Genomic DNA, 22264 nt, shown 5'->3' with positions numbered 1-22264 from the left:
TTAAAAGACAAACACTACAAGAAAACACAAGTTTTACGAGGGCAGTTTTCCTCGTTACTTCGTCGTAAAAGCAGTGTTACGAGGAATTAGCGAGGAAACCCGTTTCGTCGTTATACGTTTGTCGTAACGCATATATCCTCGCTAATTCGTCGTAAGGTAGCGAGGAAATAATTTCGTCGTAAAAGCGAAGGAGGATATTTCGTCGTAAAGACCACGTAAAGATTCCACGTAAGGACGTCGCTAAGTTTCCTCGTAAATACCACGAAAAACTTTCCTCGTAAAACCCACGTAAATAAATACTCGTAAAATAAACGTAAATACCTTGACAGCTTTCCACGTAAAGAAAACGTAAAAAACTTGATAGATTTCCACGTTATTTCTTTGTAAAAGTTTCCTCGTAAAAACCACGTTAAGCTTCCACTTAAAGAAGCCGCAAAATTAGCTACGAATTTACTTTGTTTCATTATTATAGAAATATAAAAAATTATAATTATAAATATAATTTAAATTATTTAAATTATTAATAAAATTAAAATTCTAAAAAAATCAAAACCAAAATATTTTATATATAAATAAGTTTTGAATTCATGATACAAGAACCGAAATTAAAAAGAACTAAGGGTGGTCGTTAATCGCCTGGTAGAATTCATCACTCCTCGCCTGAACATCCGCCTCGGCATGTGAGTCGTCGGTCGGTGACACGCCTGGGATAGGATTTTGTTGTCGCATGGTCCTCAACAAAGTCTCCCATTCTGGATTTGTGGCCGCTACAACGTCCAAGAAGCCCTCGAGTCCACCCACACAAGCCGTGAACACAGATTGCGTCGAGCTCAACTCCTGACGCAGCTGAGTAGACTCTCTACGCAGCTCTTTGGACTCCCTACGCAGCTGAGAGACTTCATCATCCCGTCGCTGAACATAAGACGATGTCGCTCTCGGAACATCGTTGACGGAACCAATCCCCAACGTCCGTCCCTTTTTTTAAGAAAATTAAAATTTTAGAAAATTTACCTCCTCGTAAAGCTTATCCACTTCAGGTGTGGATAAGGTGACGGGTAATCAATCGGTGGACTGTTGGGTTAGCTGGGTCCGGCGTTCTTCAACCCGAGCAGCCAAATCGTTGTAGATTTGCTCGGACTTGCCATCTATAAATCGGCCCGCCTTGTTCTTGTGGGTCCTCTCGTAAAGTTGCATAAGAGACGAGAATTCTCCCGTCTCTTTGGCCTAAAAAAACATTTAAGAAAGTTGTTAGAATATATATAAAAATATACTAAAAATTTAATATAATTAAATTTTTAATTACCATTTCCAAACGGACACCGGCGTGGGGTTTTTGGCCTGTAGTGTGAAGCATCGGCCCGTTCCCGTGCTCATCGACTGTGTTACCGGAGTTAGAGCAAGACTAGGCGATTCTAATGGAATCAGGAAGACGCCAATATCGGATGAGGCCATCCCAGACATCCGTGGTGAGCTCAGCGGGGTTGCCACGCTCATACCCCTTCACGATCCAGTCACCCTTCCAGTTGGAGACCATGTCCAACAAGCGAACTTTCGCCTTCGCGACAAACTTCTTCCTCACCCTCTCAGTGATCCCCTGTTGGAAAAAATAATTTATAATTAGTTTTTCAGAAAAAAAAATATATATAAATAATAAAAAAATTTAAAGATATATATTTAATTAATAGAACTTACAGCGTAAATTTTGAACCACGTCTTTCTGACGTAGTGGGGCGTCGTTTTCCAGTTCGGATGTGGCATGGAGAAGTAACCTTTTATCGTGTTGGTTACGTCCGATGCAAGACATCCGTCAATCCCCCACCTGAAAAATACAAATTTAAAATATAAATTGTTTTTTAAAGTTATAAAAGAATTTTAAAAAAATAAAAAAATAATGAAACATACCATAAAGTTCCGTCCGGTCGGTCGGGGTCGATGACTGGTAAACCTTCTCTGCCTGGCAGACGGAGAATGTCCTCTACGGTGTACTGCGAGTAAGGAGCACTCGGAGGCACCATCAAATCGGGATGAATCTCGGCGGGCATCGGAGGTGCCGGCATTGGAGAAGGCACAGGAGAAGGAGCCATCTGGGGAGGCACGTGAGGAACCGATGGTGCACTAGAAGAAGGAGATCCAATGACTCTCTGAGTGTACTGAGTCTCGGGGACAGTCTCTTGACCCGAAGAACCGGGAGCTGAAGAAGACGACGGGTCTAAACGACTACCCGGCTCACCGAACATCTCTCTGTAATGGGCAGTAAGTCTACCTTTTCGAACCTGAGAAAAAAATTTAATTTTTTAAATTTTCGTGAACAATATACTTCCCAACATTATCCACCTAATCAACACTAAATAACATAAGATCCGTAAACCTATCTAAATTCCCTATACTAACCACCTAATCTATCCTAAACTAATCAAACTAGAGAGGAATTAGAGAGACTTACCATTGCTACGAATTAGGGAGGAAGTGGAGAGGAAGTGGAGAGGAAAGACAGAGCGAGCTCGCTCGGGATATATATAAGATTACTTGTCCTCGTAATTTCCTCGTAAACTTACGAGGAATTACAGAGGCCCGCGTTTTCATTTACGAGGAAATAGCGACGAAATACAAAGGTCCGCGTTTTCGTTAACGACGTTTTTACGACGAGTTGGGTTACGTGGAATTAACGAGTTAACCAGTTACGAGGAATTAGCGAGCCTATATTTTCTATAAATACCCACAACTTTCCTTTTCAAACCACACACAAACTCACAAAACACACCCTATCTCAAATCACCCATCTCACCAAAATACTTTTCAAATTAGAAATATTTGAAAAAAAAAAGAAGAAAAGAAGAAATTTATGTGGGTGAGACTTAAGTCTCGCCACATATAATTTCAGTATCTTTCTTTTTTTCTTTTTTACTAGTTTTTATACTATGAGGAAGTAGCTAGTCCCGCTTTTCACGAAATTAGAAATATTTGGAAAAAAAGAAAGAGAAGAAGATATTAGAATTTATGTGGGCGAGACTTAAGTATTATAATTGCTGCAAGTCTTGCCGCATGTAAATCTGGTGTCTCTCTTCTTTTCCTTTTTTTCTAGTTTTTAGTCTACGAGGTTTTTACGACGATTTTTGTTACGAGGTGTTTACGATGAATTCATCCTACGTGGAATTAAAGAGTGCCTCCTTCGTCATTTACTTTACGTGGTATTTACGTCTATTTACCTTACGAGGTCTTTACGACGATTCCGTCCTACGTGGAATTAACGGGTTTCGCTTTCTTTATTTTTTTTAGTTTCGTCGTTATTTCCACGTAAGCTAACGAGTTCTTTACGACGATTCTGTCCTACGTGAAATAAACGAGGATTACGTCGTACATTCGACGTCAACTTACGAAGAATTAACGAGTAGTACGTTTAAATCCCTAAAATCCGAAACCCCAAACCCCAAAACCCCATATTCCTTATCTTCTACTTCATATATTCCAAACCCCATCTTTATTTCCATTCCAAACCACAATTCCCACATTTACTTATTTATAAAACAAACTCCCACAATTTCTTATTCATAAAACAAACTCCCACATTACCTTATTCATAAAACAAACTCTCACATTACCTTATTCATAAAACAAACTACACAAAATCAAATACATCAATCGGATACATCGACATTCTCGTCATCACTAGAAATATCATCATTTTCATTAAACTCGTCTTCTACAGCTTCGTCTGTGGCATCATCGGTAAGATCTTCGTATTCGTGATTATGCGGATCAATGAGAAGGATGTCATCAATTTCTTGTTCAGGTTCCTCGACTTCATTTATCTGTTCTTCTTGCAATGGTGGTTCTTCTCCACTGATGATTCGTCCTCGAGGTGTAACTTTGATCACTGCTAACCAATTTATACCCGAATCTCTCATCCGAGGGTATGGAAGGAAGCTAACTTGGTCTGCTTTTGAAGCTAAGATGAAAGGCTCGAATTTGTTGTACCGACGTCCACCGTTGACATCAACTATACCAAATTGACCGAACACCTCTGTTGACGATGGGGTCGAACCATTCACATTTGAAGATGACGCATTTCAGCTTCAGTATCCCTGGAAATTCGACTTCAATAATCTCCGTCAAGATCCCGTAGAAATCTGTTTCCCCTTTCACACATATTCCATAGTTACTGGTCGCCCGCTGTCTACCATACTCATATGTGTGAAAAGTGTAGCCTCGTGTGAAATACATCTGTGATGTGGTGACCTTTACAAGTGGAGATTGAATTACTTCGTGTAACCACTTAGGATAATCTGCATCGTCGTCATAATCAACCTGCAAAAATAAAGAGAACATTAAAATACAAATCATGTATGAAAAAATAGTTTGAGTTATAATACCTGATTCCGCAACCACTTAATGAAGTGCTGATCTTTCCTTTTGTCTACGTCACTTGTGGATATACCAGGAAATGTTTCTTCGACTTGAGAAACAAATAGGCTGTAAAATTAATCACATTTCATAGGAATGAATCTCTTGCAATTATATAATTAATTATATGTGTTTTGAAGTGTCCATATATGTTACCTTTCAAAATAACGCATCAATGGATCCTCGCAATTGAGTAGAATATAGGTGTGTGCACTATGAGCGTCTTGTTCACTCGACCACCAAACCTCTTTAGACTTCCCACCGAGTCGTCCAATCTGGCTAAAGATGTCTGGAACACCAGCAACTGCATATGTTGGCGCAACTCCACCATCATCATATCTTCTTGGAGCTCTTCTACGGGTACGTACTTTTGACGCAAAGTAGTACGATGTGAAGTGAGAAACTTCTTCCGTCAAACTTCCAGCAATTATAGAACCTTCAACTTTGGCGAGGTTCTTTGCTTTTCCCTTCAAATATTTCATGGCTCGCTCATACTGATACATCCATCCGTAATGTACAGGTCCACGAAGCAATGCTTCATATGGGAGGTGGACAGCTAGATGCTCCATGACGTCAAAAAATCCAGGAGGAAATATCTTCTCCAAGTTGCACAATAAGATGGGAATGTTCTCCTGAAGCTGTTCCACAACTTCTTCTTTAAGAGTGCGTGTGCTCAGATCCCTGAAAAATGCTCCAATGCCTTTTATATTCCAAAAACAATTAAACACATTGTTAGTCGTATATTATTTTGCAAACTAGACCGTTATAAAATTATTGTGATATAAAACACTACGAACCTGCAAGTGCTTCATGTACGTTTGTTGGAAGTAGCTCCGCAAATGCAAAGGGCAGTAGTCGTTGCATAAAGACATGACAATCATGACTCTTCATCCCAGAGAACTTTTGACCCTTTTCAACACATCTAGAGAGATTTGAAACATACCCATCGGGGAACTTCACTTCTGATGCCACCCAGTTGAACAACACCGACTTTTTTTCTGAAGACAGTCTGAATATCGGAACGGGAACTTGTCCATTGCTTTTAATATGTAACTCGCTTCTTGAGCAAATATCCGGCAAGTCCAACCTCGATTTTATGTTGTCTTTTGTCTTCCCTGGGACATTCAATATTGTATTCATGATGTTCTCAAAGAAATTCTTCTCTATATGCATCACATCGAGGTTGTGGCGCAGAAGAAGATCCTTCCAATATGGCAACTCCCAAAATATACTCTTCTTGTGCCAGTTGTGATGAACACCGTAAGAATCAGGCATATTACGAGGGACATGCCAATTACCACCCCAACGAACTGTTTCGTTAGCTCCGTAGTAGTCGATTTGTGCTTCAATTTGTTCTCCAGTTAGATATGGTGGAGGAGTGTCTCTCACAACCCTTTTGTGCCTAAACAAATTCTTGTTTCTTCGGTAAGGATGGCCAATGGGAAGAAATCGACGATGACAATCAAACCAACTTGTCTTCCTACCATTCTTCAGTTGAAACGCATCTGTCGTTCCATTACAATATGGACAAGCTAATCTCCCATGTGTAGTCCATCCAGACAACATCCCATATGCAGGAAAGTCACTTATGGTCCACAAAAGCATAGCTCGCATCGTAAAATTCGTCTTCGTTGAACAGTCGTACGTCCTCACCCCTGTTGACCACAAATCCTTCAACTCTTTTATCAGTGGTTGTAGGAAAACATCCAGGGACCTTTTTGGATGGTTCGGACCAGGTATCAATATCGTCAAGAATACAACTCCCGTTGCATGCACATCTCCGGTGGCAGGTTGTATGGCGTAAGAAAGACTGGCCACAATGAATATTGTCTCCCTGACATTCCGAACGGACTAAATCCATCTGTGCATAATCCGAGATACACATTCCGGCTATTGCTAGCAAAATCCGGATGTACTTTGTTGAAATGTTTCCAGGCTCTTGCATCTGATGGATGAGTCATCTCACCATCCGTCTGAGTATGCTCGGCATGCCACCTCATCTTTGCAGCAGTCTGCTCTGATTGATACAATCTTTTCAATCTGTCTGTAATTGGTAGGTACCACATCCTTTGGTACGGTACCCTATTACGTCCCCGTCCTTGCGGCTTGAATCGTGGCTTCTTGCAGAATCGACATACTTCTAGCTTCTCATCATCTTCCCAATAGATCATGCAGTTGTCGATGCAGACATCTATCATCTCCGAAGGCAACCCAAGACTATAAACTAATTTCTGAATCTCATAATAAGAATCAGCAGACACATTGTCTTCCGGCAAATACTCTTTAAACAAGTCCGCCCATTCGTTCATGCAACTTTCAGGTAGATTGTGATCAGTTTTAATATTCATCATTCTAGCAGCCAACGACAATTTAGAGAGACCTTCTCTACAACCACTGTAAAGTGGTTGATTCGCCGCGTTTAACATTCCGTAAAACTTTTTTGCATCTATATTAGGTTCTTCATCTTCATCATGAGCTACGAATGCATCAGCTACCATATCATGAACCCTATCATAATCTACCATCTCCTCCTGATGGTAACTATGTTCATTATGCAAATGATGATTAACCGGTTCTTCCTGAAAATTGCTATTACTACTACTAGCTTCATTCTGATCATAATTATAACCTTCCCCATGTTGAAACCAGATATAGTAATTTGGCGTGAAACCTCTATTTATTAAATGCTTCCAAACATTTTCACGGTTTGCCAATTTCGAATTGTTGCATTTCCGACAAGGACAGAACATCTTACCACTTTCTTGGGCGAGCGGTGTTGAATCTGCTTGGTGCATAAATGTCTCCAGCCCCGCAAGGTATTCTTTCGTCACTCTCCCGTTAGCATCTCTATGCATATACATCCAATTCCGCAACTCGTAAATAGTCCCAGAGCCAGCCATTTTTTTTTCTTTCACGTTTTTTGTTGTTGGTGTGTTTAAAATGATGTTCAAACATCTATATTTATAGAAAATTTCGAATCTGGTAGTTGTAATTTTACTATGAAATTACGACGAAAATTAATTGGATGGCCAAAAAAAAAACGTGAGCCACCTACCAAGTTGGTGGATTCAAAATTTCCTCGTTAAGTACACGTAAAATATTTCGTCGTAAAGAACTCACGAAATTTACGTGGCTTTTACGAGGAAATAGTTTTTCCTCGTAAAAGCCACGTCAATTTACATCGTACTTTCCTCGCAAAATCAACGTTTTTTTACGAGGATTCTTTTTCCTCGTTAAATTTCCTCGTTAAGGTTACGTTTTCTTGTAGTGAAAACTTACAAAAAAGTTATGGTTGTCGCAAAAATATTTTTTTTCTTTTTTTCTTTCTTTAATACTTTTACAAGTGATAATGTGAATGTTAAGTCATGTGTTAACATATCCATGTATTTATTATATATCCGTCGGAGTGGAGTGGATATATTGTTTTTGAAATTTTAGTACTTGAAGTTTTAATATTTATGATTTTATTTGCTTTTAACGGATATTTATTTTTAGTACTTATTTTACTCAAAAACTTACCAAAATTTAGAATTTCTGGATCAAAATCAAAGCGAATAACGAATTGAAATAAATTCAACGGATAAATATTTTGCCCTACTCATTACTCATATTGTATGAAGCCAAATCACAACACGACATCCAACTTGAGAACTTCATTAGTCATTAAAATGATCTTTGTGGGTCTCATAAATTATCACCCTACTCATATTCTTTCTATATCATAACATGATGTTTTATCTCAATATATATATATATATAAGAAAACTAATTTTTATAAATATATCACTAAATATAATTTTAAATTAATTAATTTAATTATAAATAAATATAATAAATACAATTAGTTACACAATTTTTGATAAAATTAAAATTATCTAAATTTGTGTAGACATCTATACTATTAAAGCAGAATCCCTATTAGGATTCTATCCTTAGTTTTCATTAGATATTACGAGATTTCCCATTGCATTTATTTATAAGTATATGTAATATATTAACAAATCAGTTTAATGAAAACAAATGCGTGATATTAACAAATATAGATTCAGAAAATCTAGGTCATTAATTGTAGGACTTTTAGGTATGTAGTATATATATGATATATTTAATCTCTTTATTTAAAAGATTATCAGACGACCAATTAAATTTATTTAATCTCTAAATCCTCTTATAAACATTTCCATAATCCAGTCAATTTTTTTTACAATAAACATGTACGTGTTTGTTGATTATCTAAAATGTGTAATCAAATTTGGGTAAAATGGTTGGACAAAGAATATTAAATTTTATTGGTTCAAAAAAATATTAAAATCTAGAGTTAATACAAATGAACGTTTAAGTCTAATTAAAATCTAGAAAGTTTTGTTATTTCAATTTATTTCAGTTAAATTAGTATTTTTCATATATTTAGGTTTTTAGATAGTATAGATTGTGATTCGTATAATTTCAGATTACTCAAAATATTTTGACTCAAGTCGGGTATGGTGCTATGCTATTTTTTTTTTTTTTTTTTTTTTTGTCATCAACTTTACAGACTCATATTGACTCTGTGAACCAAACTGGGAGATCTTGATCCATGTGAACAACCGAAGACGATACTTTCCTAGCACTGCGAGCTAAGCTATCCGCCTTCTTATTATGCGTTCTTGAAACATAGATGATCTCTACTCTGGAAAAACTCTCTCTCAGGCTGTTGAAATCTTCCAAATAACTTGCAAATGCTGGCCATTCTTCTGGTTCCGAAACCATCTTCACCAATTGAGAACAATCCGTTGCAAACGTAACCTGAAATTGTCGTAAGTTTTTCATACATTCCATTGCCCATAATAGTGCTTCCATCTCTGCATGAAGAGGAGAAAGGGAAGCCCTAATATTCCTTGCGCCCATCAAACCCGCAAATCCCTCTAGAGTACTATACCATCCTTGTCCTGAGAAAATATCATTTTCCTTCCAGGACCCATCCGTAAAACACCATCTTCCTGGAATTAAAGGGAGATTCATCGCCTCAACATGTGGACTCCTCTTAGTCTCATCTAGTATTTGTGCCTCAGCCCATAGATTTGACTCCGTTTCAGCCAATTTAAGGGTATCCAACGGTTCAACATCCAGGTTACTAAAAACTTTATTATTTCTTCCCTTCCATATGTACCATAATATCCATGCAAATTGATGATCCTCCATCTGTGGCACAACTCTCCAAAAGAGGTGATCCATGTTCGCAAAGAGAGAACTTATTGGAAACAAAGCTGGATTTGTTGGAACCTTTGAAAGAGCCCATGTCTGGCGTGCTGGGGGGCACTCAAAAAAAACATGGTTAATCGATTCCTCCTCAGCTCCACATCTTGCACAAATGATATCCCCGGGTATTCCTCTCTTTTGTAGATTCTTCTTAACTGCAATACATCCCGTCACCAGTTGCCACAGAAAATGTTTAATCTTTGGTGGACATCGTATTTTCCAACAATGTGCCTTCAAAATATCCACTGTGGGTCCAAACACTAAGGGTGATTTTTCCTTATCTGGGTATATCCTTTCTACCTGATATCCAGATTTAACCGTATATTTTCCATTATTTGTGAAATGCCATCCATCTCTGTCTGCCATCTAAGTTCTACTCAGTGGGATACTTTCGATAAATTTCACATCCTGGGGATCCACCAAAGCCCGAATCACCGGCGAATTCCATTTCCGCAAATGTGGATCAATAAGAGAATCCACTGTAAGGTCTGGGTAAAGATTGTGTTGATTTTTATTGGCTGGTCTCGGGCGAGTGGTTGGGATCCAAGGATCATTCCATACAGATATAGAAGATCCTGTTCCCACCCTTTTGATTAGTCCTTTGCTTACCAGAGATCTAGCAGAAACAATACTCCGCCAACCATATGACGGAGAATATGAACGAATCGGCTCCAGGGGTGATGCATTCCTGAAATACCGACCTTTAAAAACTCGAGAAAATAATGTATTTGGCTTCTCTATCAGCCTCCATAATTGTTTACCAAGCATCGCTGTGTTGAAATCAGTGATATCTTTAAAACCTAACCCTCCATCTTCCTTACTGACACATACTTTGTCCCATGATTTCCAATGCATTCCTCTTATATTACCACCAGGACTCCACCAAAATTGTGATACCGCACTTGTTAACTTTTTTGCAGTAGCTTTGGGTAAACGATAGCAAGACATTACATGATTCGGTAAAGCCGTGATCACTGACTTGATGATCACCTCTTTTCCTCCTTTCGTGAAGAACTTAAAAGTCCAACCATTGACCCTATTATTTAGTCGATCCTGTACAAAGACAAAAACCTGAATTTTAGAACCCCCAAGACTCTCCGGCAAACCCAGATAATTTCCCATCCCTCCCAGATTTTGTATACCAAGAATATCTCTTAGCTCCTGTCTGGCAGATTCTTCAATGTTGTGTCCAAATTGAATTGATGATTTATCAAAATTTATTAATTGACCTGACACTTTCTCGTAATCCTTTAATATCCTTAGAATGGTATGGCACTCCTCCTTTTGCGCTTTACAAAAGAAAAGACTGTCATCCGCAAAAAGCAAATGCGATATTGAAGGACATGCCCTGGCTACCTTTATTCCTGTTAATTGTTTCTCCCTTTCCGCCTTCTTAATATTCGCTATCAGAGCCTCAGTACACAGGATAAATAAATAGGGAGATAAAGGGTCTCCTTGACGTAATCCCCGCTGTGGAATAATGAGTCCTCTAGGTTGGCCATTTAAAAGAACCCGATATTGAACCGATGATATACATTCTACCATAAGTTTAATCCAATGCTCATGAAACCCCATTTTCTGTAATAATGCCTTAATAAATTCCCATTCAACCCGATCGTAAGCCTTACTCATGTCCGTTTTGACTGCCATATACTTTCCTTTGCACGCCTTATTGGTCCGTAATCCATGAAACATTTCCTGTGCTATAAGGATATTATCAGAGATCAGCCGTCCTGCCACAAATGCCGATTGCGTTTCCGAAACTAGAGAAGGTAGTAATAATTTTAAACGTTGACACAAAACCTTCGAAATAATTTTGTACCCCACATTACATAAGCTGATAGGTCGCAACTCCGTCATCCTGGTAGGTCTCTCTGTCTTTGGGATCATACAAATATTAGTAATATTTAACCTTGAATCCATCTCTCCAGACACCAAAAAATCATTCACCATCTCCACCAAATCTCCTTTAATAATATGCCAAGAATGCTGAAAGAAGAGGCCTGTCATACCATCCGGTCCTGGTGCTTTTTCTGGATGCATCATAAACAGAGCTTCTCTAACTTCGTCCTCTGTCGCTATCCGCAGTAATCGTTGATTCATCTGTGGAGTTATACCAGGTGTTACCTCTGAAAGGAACTCATCAAACTCCGATGGGGCAGTGGTAGTAAATAAATCTTGAAAATATTCCACCGCCACTCTCTCCATTCCATTGTCCTCTGTAATCCAGTTTCCCTCCCCATCATGTAGCCCCACTATCCTATTACGAGCCCTTCGTTGCTTAGTTAAAGCATGGTAGAATTTTGTATTAAGATCTCCAGATGAATACCACATATTTCTACTTTTCTGATGCCAATACTCTTCCTCATCCTGATATGCCTCTTGCAATTTCCTAGATACCTCCATAATATCCTCCTGAGATCTAGAATCATCTGTTTGTACCTCTTCAAGCGCTTTTTGCAAGTCCGTTATCTTCTCCTTCCCATAAGGAGGATTATTTTTCCTCCATTTAGCTATCTCCCGACGGCAGTTACTAATTTGTTCCACTATACCAGTTCTTGTTCCTTCATTATTATCGGACCAACCTCTTGTAATTGATTCTATAAGACCTTCTTGTCCAACCCATCTCTTATCAAATCTAAACTGCCCTTTCCTCCTAATAACTTTATCTTCCAAATAAGCCACTACTGGACGATGATCCGATGCCACCAGGCCTAAATATTCTGTATAAGAACAGGGGAATAGCGTATGCCATTCTTCATTCGCTAATGCACGATCCAACCGACATCTAACCGTGACTGCCCCTTTACCCTTACCCCTTCTGCCTTGCCAGGACAACTTATTTCCTTTGACTGGGAACTCCAGTAAACCACAATTCCTTATCATATTATTAAAAGGAACAAATGAGTTCGCACTTCGCAACGCACCACCTTCTTTTTCATGATTTCCTGTAATCTCATTTAAATCACCAATAATAAACCAAGGCTCGGATCTCGAAATCCCATATCTAGTTAAACGTTCCCACACTTGTTCTCGTAAATCTTGGACTGGATCTCCATACACAAACGTCATATATACCGTTTTCCCAAGAGCCACTGCTTCCACATCTATCATGCGATTACTTGAATATAACACATTAACCTGATACTCATTATTGTAATAAAGCGCTAATCCACCACTTCGTCCCACAGGATCCACTGTGACCAAATTATCAAATCCAAAATGACCTTGAAATTTTTGAGCGAACTCAAATTCTTGCTTTGTCTCTGATAAAAATAAAAAATCTGGCTTATGTTTATGCCATATCTCCGTTAAATAACTTATCGTCCACTTACTTCCCATTCCTCTGCAATTCCAACTTAGTGTTCTCATTTAAAAATATACAGAAATGCTCCTTTGAGCTTGTTAAATTGGATGTGATGATACCCTAGATTCTCCAAGTCCCCAATTAGATAATCTCGTCTCCCGACTAGCGTCTCCCCTCTTATTAACTTTACAATCACCGCCCTCTCCCATAATAGTTTCCTTCCAAACCTCCAATGAAAAACCTTAGATAGTCCATGAAAAAAGAAAATAATAGAGTAGTCCCGAGCCAATAATGATTTCCTTGACCCCCAACATCTCGTGAAAAGCATGAATCTTTCAAGTCCCATCACTTCCTGTAGGGACAACGAATAGAAACAGAGCACCAATGATCTTAAGACCACCACCAACCACATATCCATACTGTAAAATAATTCCCAATCCAGATAAAACCAACACCAAACATCAGACAAAACTTGGAAGGACCAAAACTGATAAAGTGTTACTACAAAAATATCATATTCCCAATGACCAATACCCAATAAAACCCACGTCACATTTATAAATACTCGTAACTCATTCCAATAATTATTCAACTGAATAACCATCAATTGACAAGCGATGTTTCTGTAATGTAAGGGCCTAAGTGTCTGCATTGTTATCCAAGATACACTCCTCCCTGAACCAAATTGCACCATAAACCATATAATCCGACATCTACTTGACAAAACAACATATAAACCATATTGGTGCCTCAGACTCCGAGACCATACCTTCCTACAAAAAAACCATTGAGGTCTCGACTGCAATCGAATAAGGAACAAATCCAACACCTCGCCATATGCCCACAACTCAAAGAGAGAATCCAAACATCTATAGGCAATAATTATGCATATCTGATCACAACACGCCCAATACCAATAATCCAAAGAACAAATTTTATTCCAAAGCATGATCTTATATAAAGATCTTACCCAACACCAAAACAACAAAATAGAAACTTTTAAAAATAAAAAACCCAGACCCTGCTTGAAAGAAACTTGTAAGACTTGATCCATATTAAATCTTCAGATTTCCAGAGCTCAGATTTGACGAACCCTTACTCTCCAATTGCTTATTTGTATCCCCTTTACGAGTCCCCATCCTGGCTGCTGCACGTTTGCGAGGGGATACAAGCGCAACTGCATTCCTCATCTTTGTGCTTCCTGCAACAATGACTGATGACTTGAACAACCTTTTACGAGTCCCCTGCTTCTGAGCCTGCTCCATAGTGTCCTTATTCTTCTCTTCTGCACCATTAGTCTGCTCTCCTGCCTCCTGAAGTTGATTATCCTCCTCATAGCCCGCCATCATCTCCTTCAATTCCTCTTCAGAAACTGCCGGGAGAGCATCTATCGTCTGCTCATCTAAGCCATGCTCCAAAAGCGCTGCTTGAAACTCATCCATTTCCATCTCGTCCTCCTCGTCACCTTCAGAAACTCTATCAGAAGTTCTGTCCTTCACGACCAGGCTTTGGATTTGTAGTAAACCCTCCTCTCTATCAACAGGATCAGAGATCAGCTCTAAACCATTCGCCTGAGTTTCAGCCAGTGCAACTTGAAACTCCTTAGAAGCAGAAGCCAAAGTCTCCTCTTCCGTACTCTTTATCTCTCCTTCCTCCCGTGTCCCTTCCATAACCACTTCCTTTCCATTTTGCTCTTCCACATGTCGTGGCGATGCACGACGGTGCACCTCCTGTGGCACAACCGCCATTTTCTCTCTTCGTAATGATCTTTTATGCGAGCCTCCTGCGTCCCCCCGAGAATTCCCATGATATGAGGAAGTTCCCTTATAACCCCTCTCTGCTGTCTTCACCCATTTGTGGTCATCAGCCACTTTGCCTTTTCCCTTTCCATGATAAGCTCTACTCTCCCTCTCCCTGTTTGGTTGATTGCTACTCCCATTTATAACCACTCCCTTATAACTCCGGGCTCTGTCATCATGTTGGCCTACCTCGTGCCATCCTCCATTTCCATCTTTCATCTCCCTAGTCTTCTCCGGACTCGTCTTTGTATTCTTAGGATCCAGAGGACACTTCTCAGTCTTATGGCACAGACTGGAGCAAAACTCACAAAAGCCGAAGAGCTTTTCGTACCGTAGAGACACCAAGGCTTCCTCACTCGCATAGAATTCTCCCCCCTTGAAGTCTATAGTGGTTTCGAAGCAAAGCTCCTTAAAGGCGTCCACCACCACTTGAACCCTCGCATATTCCACGTCCACCATCACCGTTCTTCCAATAGCATCCCCCACACTTTCATATGTAGGCGCCGTCCTGAACTCCGCTGGGACCCCTAACACTCGAACCCAAAAAGTTATCTCCGAGGGAAATTGTGGAGATTTCTTTGGTTGCCATCGAGCCAGTGAAAGCATCCAATAGTCGAAGTGATACGGTTGAAGCCTCAAGACCCCCTCTAACTCCTCCTCTGTTTCAAAAGCAAATTGAAACTTTCCAAGTCCCAAATCCGTACCAGTAACCCGATTCTCCAGCCCCCATATCTTCGGAAGATTCGTAATCAAAGCCTTCATGTCTTGCTCCGGCGGGTTCATGCACCGACCAATCAGCGTTTTGGAAAATTTTTTGATCAACTCGGAGTTATCAAAGTGGGGCACCGTTATCTTCAACCTCTTACGGGTATTGTCACCGTTCTTCATCTCACCCTTAGAAAGCAGTTGACTCTGCGCCATGATACCAAAAAAGAAATAAATCTCGTGTGAAGGTTTAAGACAAGAAAAACCGATGCAATATAGAAACAACCCCTTCCTCCTTTTATAGCTAATCCATTTAGCCAACCTAATATTTGGTAAATATTCCTTCATGATATCGAATCCGTGATTGCCTTTCTGAAACTCCACCACAAAGCACCATTGAATCTCATAACGAACCTTCTCAATAAAGCAAAAGATCCAAAAGATCGTTTCCATTAACCAACAAATCCCTACACTCCCAATCCCAATATTACCTTTAAATACATTTGATTTCATCTTAAGGATGATTGAAATCAAATCATATTCCCCAATAACTCCGATCTTCCTTATCGTCTCCATATAGATCCCTTTAAGATCCATCCCTAGACATCGCTGATCTGATCGAAATCGTGTTCCCAAATACATGCCACCCTTGATTCGATATAGAGAATCTCCAATCCATTCTTCGTTGATGTATGGTGCTATCTATTCCAATATTAATGCTTTGGACCATTTAAGTATTTTTCCAATGTGGTTTGGGTTTGGTATAACTTTACGGGTTTGATTCGGTTCTTCGAATACAAATATTTTGATCGATCCAACCAAAACTTAACAAAATATTTATAAATATTTTTATTTTTTATTTTTTATTTTATTTTAAACAGAAACAATCCCGCGCTTTGAAAGCGCGGGTCAAAATCTAGTTTTCTATTATGAAACAACCAAACCTTTTCAAAATGACATCTATACCGAAACGGAGGAAATATTTAAGTTGCAATTATCATAATTTGCAGATATGATAAGATTGTTATGTTAGCCTGATAAGATTGTCGAATGTAATTAGTTAGTTTCCTATTTATAATGAAATTAATTACATACTCGAACAGTAAATTCTATAAACTATTGTGATAAGAAGATAAATTCCAAATTAATATTTTCCAAGAAATGTGTGTTGGATAAGGACAAAGTTCTTACATTGAGGATATTAAGCATAATCTTCAATCACATGAACTGCATGTCCCTTATAATCCCCTACCACACCATTCACGTAATCGTTTGCTGGATTTCGATAAGCAAATCCATTTTTTATTTAAATAAGAAACTGATACTATCATTTACTAAAATATTCGAGCAAACGAATTTGGTTGAAACCATACTTTAAAAAATTAGGATGTTTAAACAAAGAATGAAGAGAATAATTCGCAAGCAACTATGTCACTTTCATGTGTTCTTAGCCTCTGCTTTTCTTACCCACCTCATCAAAACACTCAACATCCCACCAATAATTCAAATTTATCCCCCCCCCCATTTTTCAGTTTTATCCATTTTCAACCCCTTAATTTAATTTTGAGAAAGAAAATTCCCAAATCTGGATTTTGATGTTGTTTATAAAATAAGAAGCCATTTTTCTTTCTTCCGGAAAAATTATACATTACAGTACTCATCTCAATACGCAAAATTTAATAATATCTCAAAGTTAACAAAATTACATGGGTAAAATTTTTCGGAATATACGATAAGTCGAGGGCATTTCAAGAAATATCAAATGCTCTCTCTCTCTCTCTCTGACAGTTACTTATAAAAGGACCTCGAATATAATTATTTTTAAAAATATTAATCCTGGAACCCAATTTTCTCAAAAATAGCATTTCTAACCCTACTCAGATCCCTTCCTTTCAATGTCCTCCCAACTCCTTCGTGGACCGAGAACGACGCCATCCTCGTCTTCGCCAGAAACTCATGCGGCGGCAACCTCCCGCCGCTAGCGTCCAACCAATCTCCGTCGTCATCCACGATGCTTCTCCGTCGGTTATCGCGATGCTCCTCCCGGAGAATCTTGGACCAGTCCGGCACGTTCACCGGGAGAGACGACGCCGCTGCGGCGGAGGAAGCGCCGCACGTGGACGGACGGTTAGACGCTTTCTTCACCGATCTGACCGGTTTAGAGATTTTCCGGCGGAAATCGGGGGAATCGGAAGCGGAGTAGAGATCGGATTCGTCGAACTCGAATCCCGAATCGTTGGCGGCGTAGTACGGCTGATCGGTGCCGAGGAAACGGTGGCTTGGCCGTGCGTTGTAGCTTTTCCCCGTCGCCATTGAAGAAGAGATTTTTAAGAATTTTGTGATTTTAATATTTTTGTTAAGTTTTTGTTTTGGTGTGAGAAGGAAAATGCTTGAGGGGAGTGTTTGCTTTTATACAGGTTTTGGGGTTGGATAAAATATGGATAAGGGACCTTTCTCTCTATCTCTTAACTTCTAGTTTCCGTCAGTGTTGGGATTACGGAACTACCCTTTGCTGTTGTAATGAATTAAATGAAGTGTTGAATTGTGTTAATGCCACGAACGCGGAAGATTTTAAGAGGTTTTCCTTTCGTGGAGAGAATATTACATGTGTCGCATTCAGAGGCGTGCCTACAGTGTATTGAAAAAGGCATTCATCTTAGGCCTCCGATTAATATGAAATTTTTTAGGGTCACAAAATTTAAAATAAATTTATATCTAATAGTTTAGACTTATTTTTTAAAAACTATTTTCACATAGTAGACTAATATAGCACAAACTTATTCTTTTACAGCGTTAAATTTATGTATTTGGTGAAAGCGATATATCATATTACAAAATTATTTTTATTATAGTTGTAAATAAGTTTATTTTTAAAATTTGCCTTAGATACCTAAAACTCTTCGCACGGCACTGGTCGCATTTGGGGTATTTACCACTTTCATGAGATTTTCATTTTATTAAATGAAGTATTCGTCTACTTACTTAAAGTAAATTGAAATATTCAGAAGGAAAAAAAAAAAAGATACTACTTTATTACAAAGTGTGCATTAAATAACGTACCTAAATTATTTCTAATTACACATTGTTTTCTGTGTGTGTGAACTAAACATATAGTATTAAATTAAATTAATGTATTATTTTTTAAAAAAGTATATCTAATTCAAGAATAGTGGTATATATTGACTTGAAAAAAAATAACTATAAAATATTTGTTGACAGAAAATAACTAGTATAATACCTCTTGAATACATATAAATCTCTTTTGTGTTGTCACTCATACAAAGAACTAAATCCAATTCGCAAGAATAAAATGAAGGGGCATTTGGCTGAAAATACAAGAAACAAAAGATATTGAAGTAACTATACACACAACTTTTTAATTAGGTACGTGGATATAGCCGTCAATGTGAACTTACCGATTTGTCCTCTACGCAGGTTATGCATCACAAAAGAGTGTGTCAGAGATGTCAGAGGAATGAGACGGTTTTGTCTTCATTTGTTCCCACTTGTAGTAAAACTGAAACACGAGTGAAGGCGCGTGAGGAACACGTAAGAAAGATAAGTAGTATACCATTTTCTTCATATATTCCTTGTACACTTTCATAGACATCAATTAAAAAAATCATAATCCTTATTTGTACTTGTTTTATCGTTCTCACATTATAGAAACAACAGTTGTTTGGATAATACGTAACACTATCAACTAGTGTCGGAATTATTTAAGTAACATAAGATTTAATTGTAATGACCTCGTATTACACAAACTTAACATAACCATTAATATATTACAAAGGATCATAGCTGGGAATTTTTAAGAAGAATAGCTAGTAATAGAAGAACATAACACCAAAAAAAAAAATTAACTGAAAGAGGAGAACATTAATAGTTAATATTAAGACAACAGATAAGAAACATGAGTGCACAACAAGGGTTCAGAATACATCTACTTTTTCATGTAAAAGATGATGACGGCAGTAGCTATTGCAAACCCACTACCAGAATAAAGAACAAGGTTACGGAACACCTTCTGGGTCTCATTGATATGTGTTGAAATGTGATCTTCAATTGCCTTCAAAGTTTCATTTATTGACCCAGAAGACCGAGAAACCTCTAATGCAGCAAGCTGAGCATTAGCTCGACGTAGAGCGATCGTCAAAGCCTTGATTTCTTCAGCCTGGGTAAGGATTTTCTCCCTTGCCTCCAAAAGACTTTGCTTCTGCCAACGACATGATTTGTCCTTGTCATGCCAAACCACAAAACCATGTTCATCGCATTTGTAAAATCGCCTTCCAGGATTCTCTTCAGTCCACGCCATTGTCAAGGCAGTCGGTTGTGAACAGTGGCAAGGTGGACCTTCATTGTTTGGAGTTGAACCAATTGACGCCGAGGAAGTCTGACTATACGCCATGATTGTTTGCTGTTAAGAAGGAGACGATGCAGAACGGAATGATTTACAGTTCAGTTTTTATGTCTCTCATGGAAGGTTCGAGTACATAAGACGTGTAGCATTTTGGGCCAGTTGTTTAACTTTAAAAATATAAATTATGTGGATTAAAAACGAACAACAATTCATTTACTTACCGGTCGAACGAAGCTGGTAACCCGACATCAAATTTTCATTAGTTGCTAACCAATTCTATGGTAAACCAAACCGATTGAAGATAATAAGTGTAATATTTTAATTTAAAATTAGTAATATCATTAGTGTGTCAGAGATATTATCATCATGATATCCTACCCTAATCATGAATAGTGACACCTACGTATAGGTAGCTGGCTGCATTTAATGCTATGTTCCTTAAGGTTGTAAAGCTGTATTACTGTAACTATCTATCCCCATTTGGCTATAAATTAAGACTCCCATCATCACCAACTTAGTAAGAAAAGCAAACGTCCTTTTCCGTTTTGTCTTACAGATTCCGGATAATCACCTGTGGGAACAGCTTTAAAGGTACATGGCTGGTCTCCAGCTAGGGTTTTGTATTTTTGTAAAGCTAAACAGTTAAAATATCAGAAAGTTTTCAGTTTTGACCTTGTGTACTTTTAAAAATGATCCGACCTTACGATATCTTGTTATTTTTTACAGATGGGAACGTTTGTGAGAATTGTTCATGGTGTTTGGGAAAAGACCTTGACCGGGGAGTGGAGGTTTGATGAAAATCCATCTTTGGAAGGAGAGACTGTGTTAATCAAACCCGAGGACTCTTACGAAGGTTTGGTGGAGATGATTCGTATAAGGCTTACTCTAGGAGTCCTCACTCCCGTCGCCTTAACATATCAGCTCCCGGATTGGATGCTCCTTCCTGAAGGTTCAAGGACCCCACCGATTACTTTGTCAGCCGATAAAGATGTCGAGACCATGCTTAGTGTGAGGGAGTATATGACAGAACCGGTTATGTATGTGACTAGCGGACCTGAGCTAGTTGCTAAATACCAGTTTCTTTGTCGAACCCCCTTCAAAATAGGAGAGAACAGTTTCCTAGGAGAGGGAGTAACCGAAGAACAGCATTATCATGCCATAAAAGGTATGTATTTTTGTAGTAGCAAACGTTATAGTTTTGTTTAAAACAACAGAGCAACCGTCTAGCATATGGCTTAACTAAATAATAATGTTCTAATTTTCTTTTGGTTGACAGAACTCGTGGGGGGGCACCCCATTGTTTGTAGCAAGACTATGTTGGAGATGTTGTTCAATGAACCCCAGTTGCTCATCGTCTATCGTGTCTCTCTTGAGATAGAGATGGTTTATGCGCCATCTAATGAAGCTAGGGAGGAATTTCCCCGCCTAACTGTTGATGATATGATCGCAATAGTGGAAGGGGAACCCTTGTCTACGGAAGAGGAAAGGAACAATGTGCCAAACGAAGAGGGTATTATATTCTAAAACTCTTTAATATTTAACTTAGCCATAGACAGGAAAGTTAACGTAACATATATCTTACTGCTTACATATGAACTATTAAACATTGACCGTTAGAGTTAAGAAATATTAATATTCACATAAACATGTAGTGTTAGTAGTTGATGTTTAAACGTTGATGGTTAGAGTCCCCACTTTTTGTTATGTGTTTAGTTCTTTCACCAAAACTAGTCTAATCTCCAGCTATTATATTAAACCGTCAAGAACAAAGCTGTTTGGAGTTGAAAATTATGATTTTGACACGTATTTTTTATAACTCGTAGTTTTGCACGGCGAACCAATGGATCTTGAGCAGCTCCAACCTACAATTCCTAATATCCAAGCTCCGAACATACAAGGCCAATTGACGCCACTGGAGGTCGAACCTCTTAGTCAAATACCTCGCTTCCCACCTACATGGGAAGAAGAACATGAGGAAGAGGCTTATTGGGAGGAAATGTTGGATGCTGAACGTCACTTTGCAATCAATGTCCCGCCAGCACCGCGTCCAACTAATGGTGTGTTAGGCCTTCCAATAGGTCCAAATCTGAGGGTCACTTCACCACCAACACCCACGAGTGTTCTGATTGTTGATGATGATGAAGCGTCTTACACTGCTTCTTCAGACGCTCTAAATGACAGCGAGAATAACCTTGTGTTACCTCCACCAATACCAAACTCTGAAAATGTCATTAACCTCTCGGAAGCAGTCGGGCAAGGTTGTAGTAATCATAAATACGAAAATATTATATATGGCGTCAAAATATATCTAAATAAATATTATTAAATCCGTAGTTGTCTTGGAACATGCAGGAGAGGATTCGGACGCTATACAGAATGGAATAACCGCACCATTAACTCAGCATGCCATTGGTGGACCACCTACTGCCAATCCCAACAACGGCGGGCCAAGTC

The 22264-nt window shown here is 38.7% G+C and overlaps 3 protein-coding genes across 3 annotated transcripts; all 3 read right to left on the bottom strand.

Moving 5' to 3' along the window:
- Positions 1 to 13799: 13799 nt before the first annotated feature.
- LOC106351273 lies at positions 13800 to 16139 on the bottom strand. The gene is made up of 2 exons (XM_013791092.3): positions 15942 to 16139; positions 13800 to 15657 (listed from the first exon to the last, which is right to left on the bottom strand). Exons 1-2 carry the CDS (start codon positions 15951 to 15953, stop codon positions 14002 to 14004), a joined length of 1668 nt encoding a protein of 555 aa, XP_013646546.2. The 5' UTR covers positions 15954 to 16139; the 3' UTR covers positions 13800 to 14001.
- Positions 16140 to 17116: 977 nt separating this feature from the next.
- On the bottom strand, positions 17117 to 17967 carry LOC106370395. The gene has a single exon (XM_013810408.3). It carries the CDS (start codon positions 17761 to 17763, stop codon positions 17281 to 17283), a length of 483 nt encoding a protein of 160 aa, XP_013665862.1. The 5' UTR covers positions 17764 to 17967; the 3' UTR covers positions 17117 to 17280.
- Positions 17968 to 19393: 1426 nt separating this feature from the next.
- LOC125578999 lies at positions 19394 to 19858 on the bottom strand. The gene has a single exon (XM_048742178.1). The coding sequence runs from the start codon at positions 19856 to 19858 to the stop codon at positions 19394 to 19396; it is 465 nt and encodes a 154-aa protein (XP_048598135.1).
- Between the last annotated feature and the right edge of the window lie 2406 nt (positions 19859 to 22264).

The sequence above is a fragment of the Brassica napus genome, chromosome A10 (assembly GCF_020379485.1).
Source record: "Brassica napus cultivar Da-Ae chromosome A10, Da-Ae, whole genome shotgun sequence".
Taxonomy (NCBI): domain Eukaryota; kingdom Viridiplantae; phylum Streptophyta; class Magnoliopsida; order Brassicales; family Brassicaceae; genus Brassica; species Brassica napus.
This window is presented reverse-complemented; position numbering and strand designations above follow the sequence as displayed.

Coding starts and splice junctions, on each gene's coding strand:
- LOC106370395 (XM_013810408.3), bottom strand. CDS start 17,763: ATGGCGACGGGGAAAAGCTACAACGCACGGCCAAGCCACCGTTTCCTC.
- LOC125578999 (XM_048742178.1), bottom strand. CDS start 19,858: ATGGCGTATAGTCAGACTTCCTCGGCGTCAATTGGTTCAACTCCAAAC.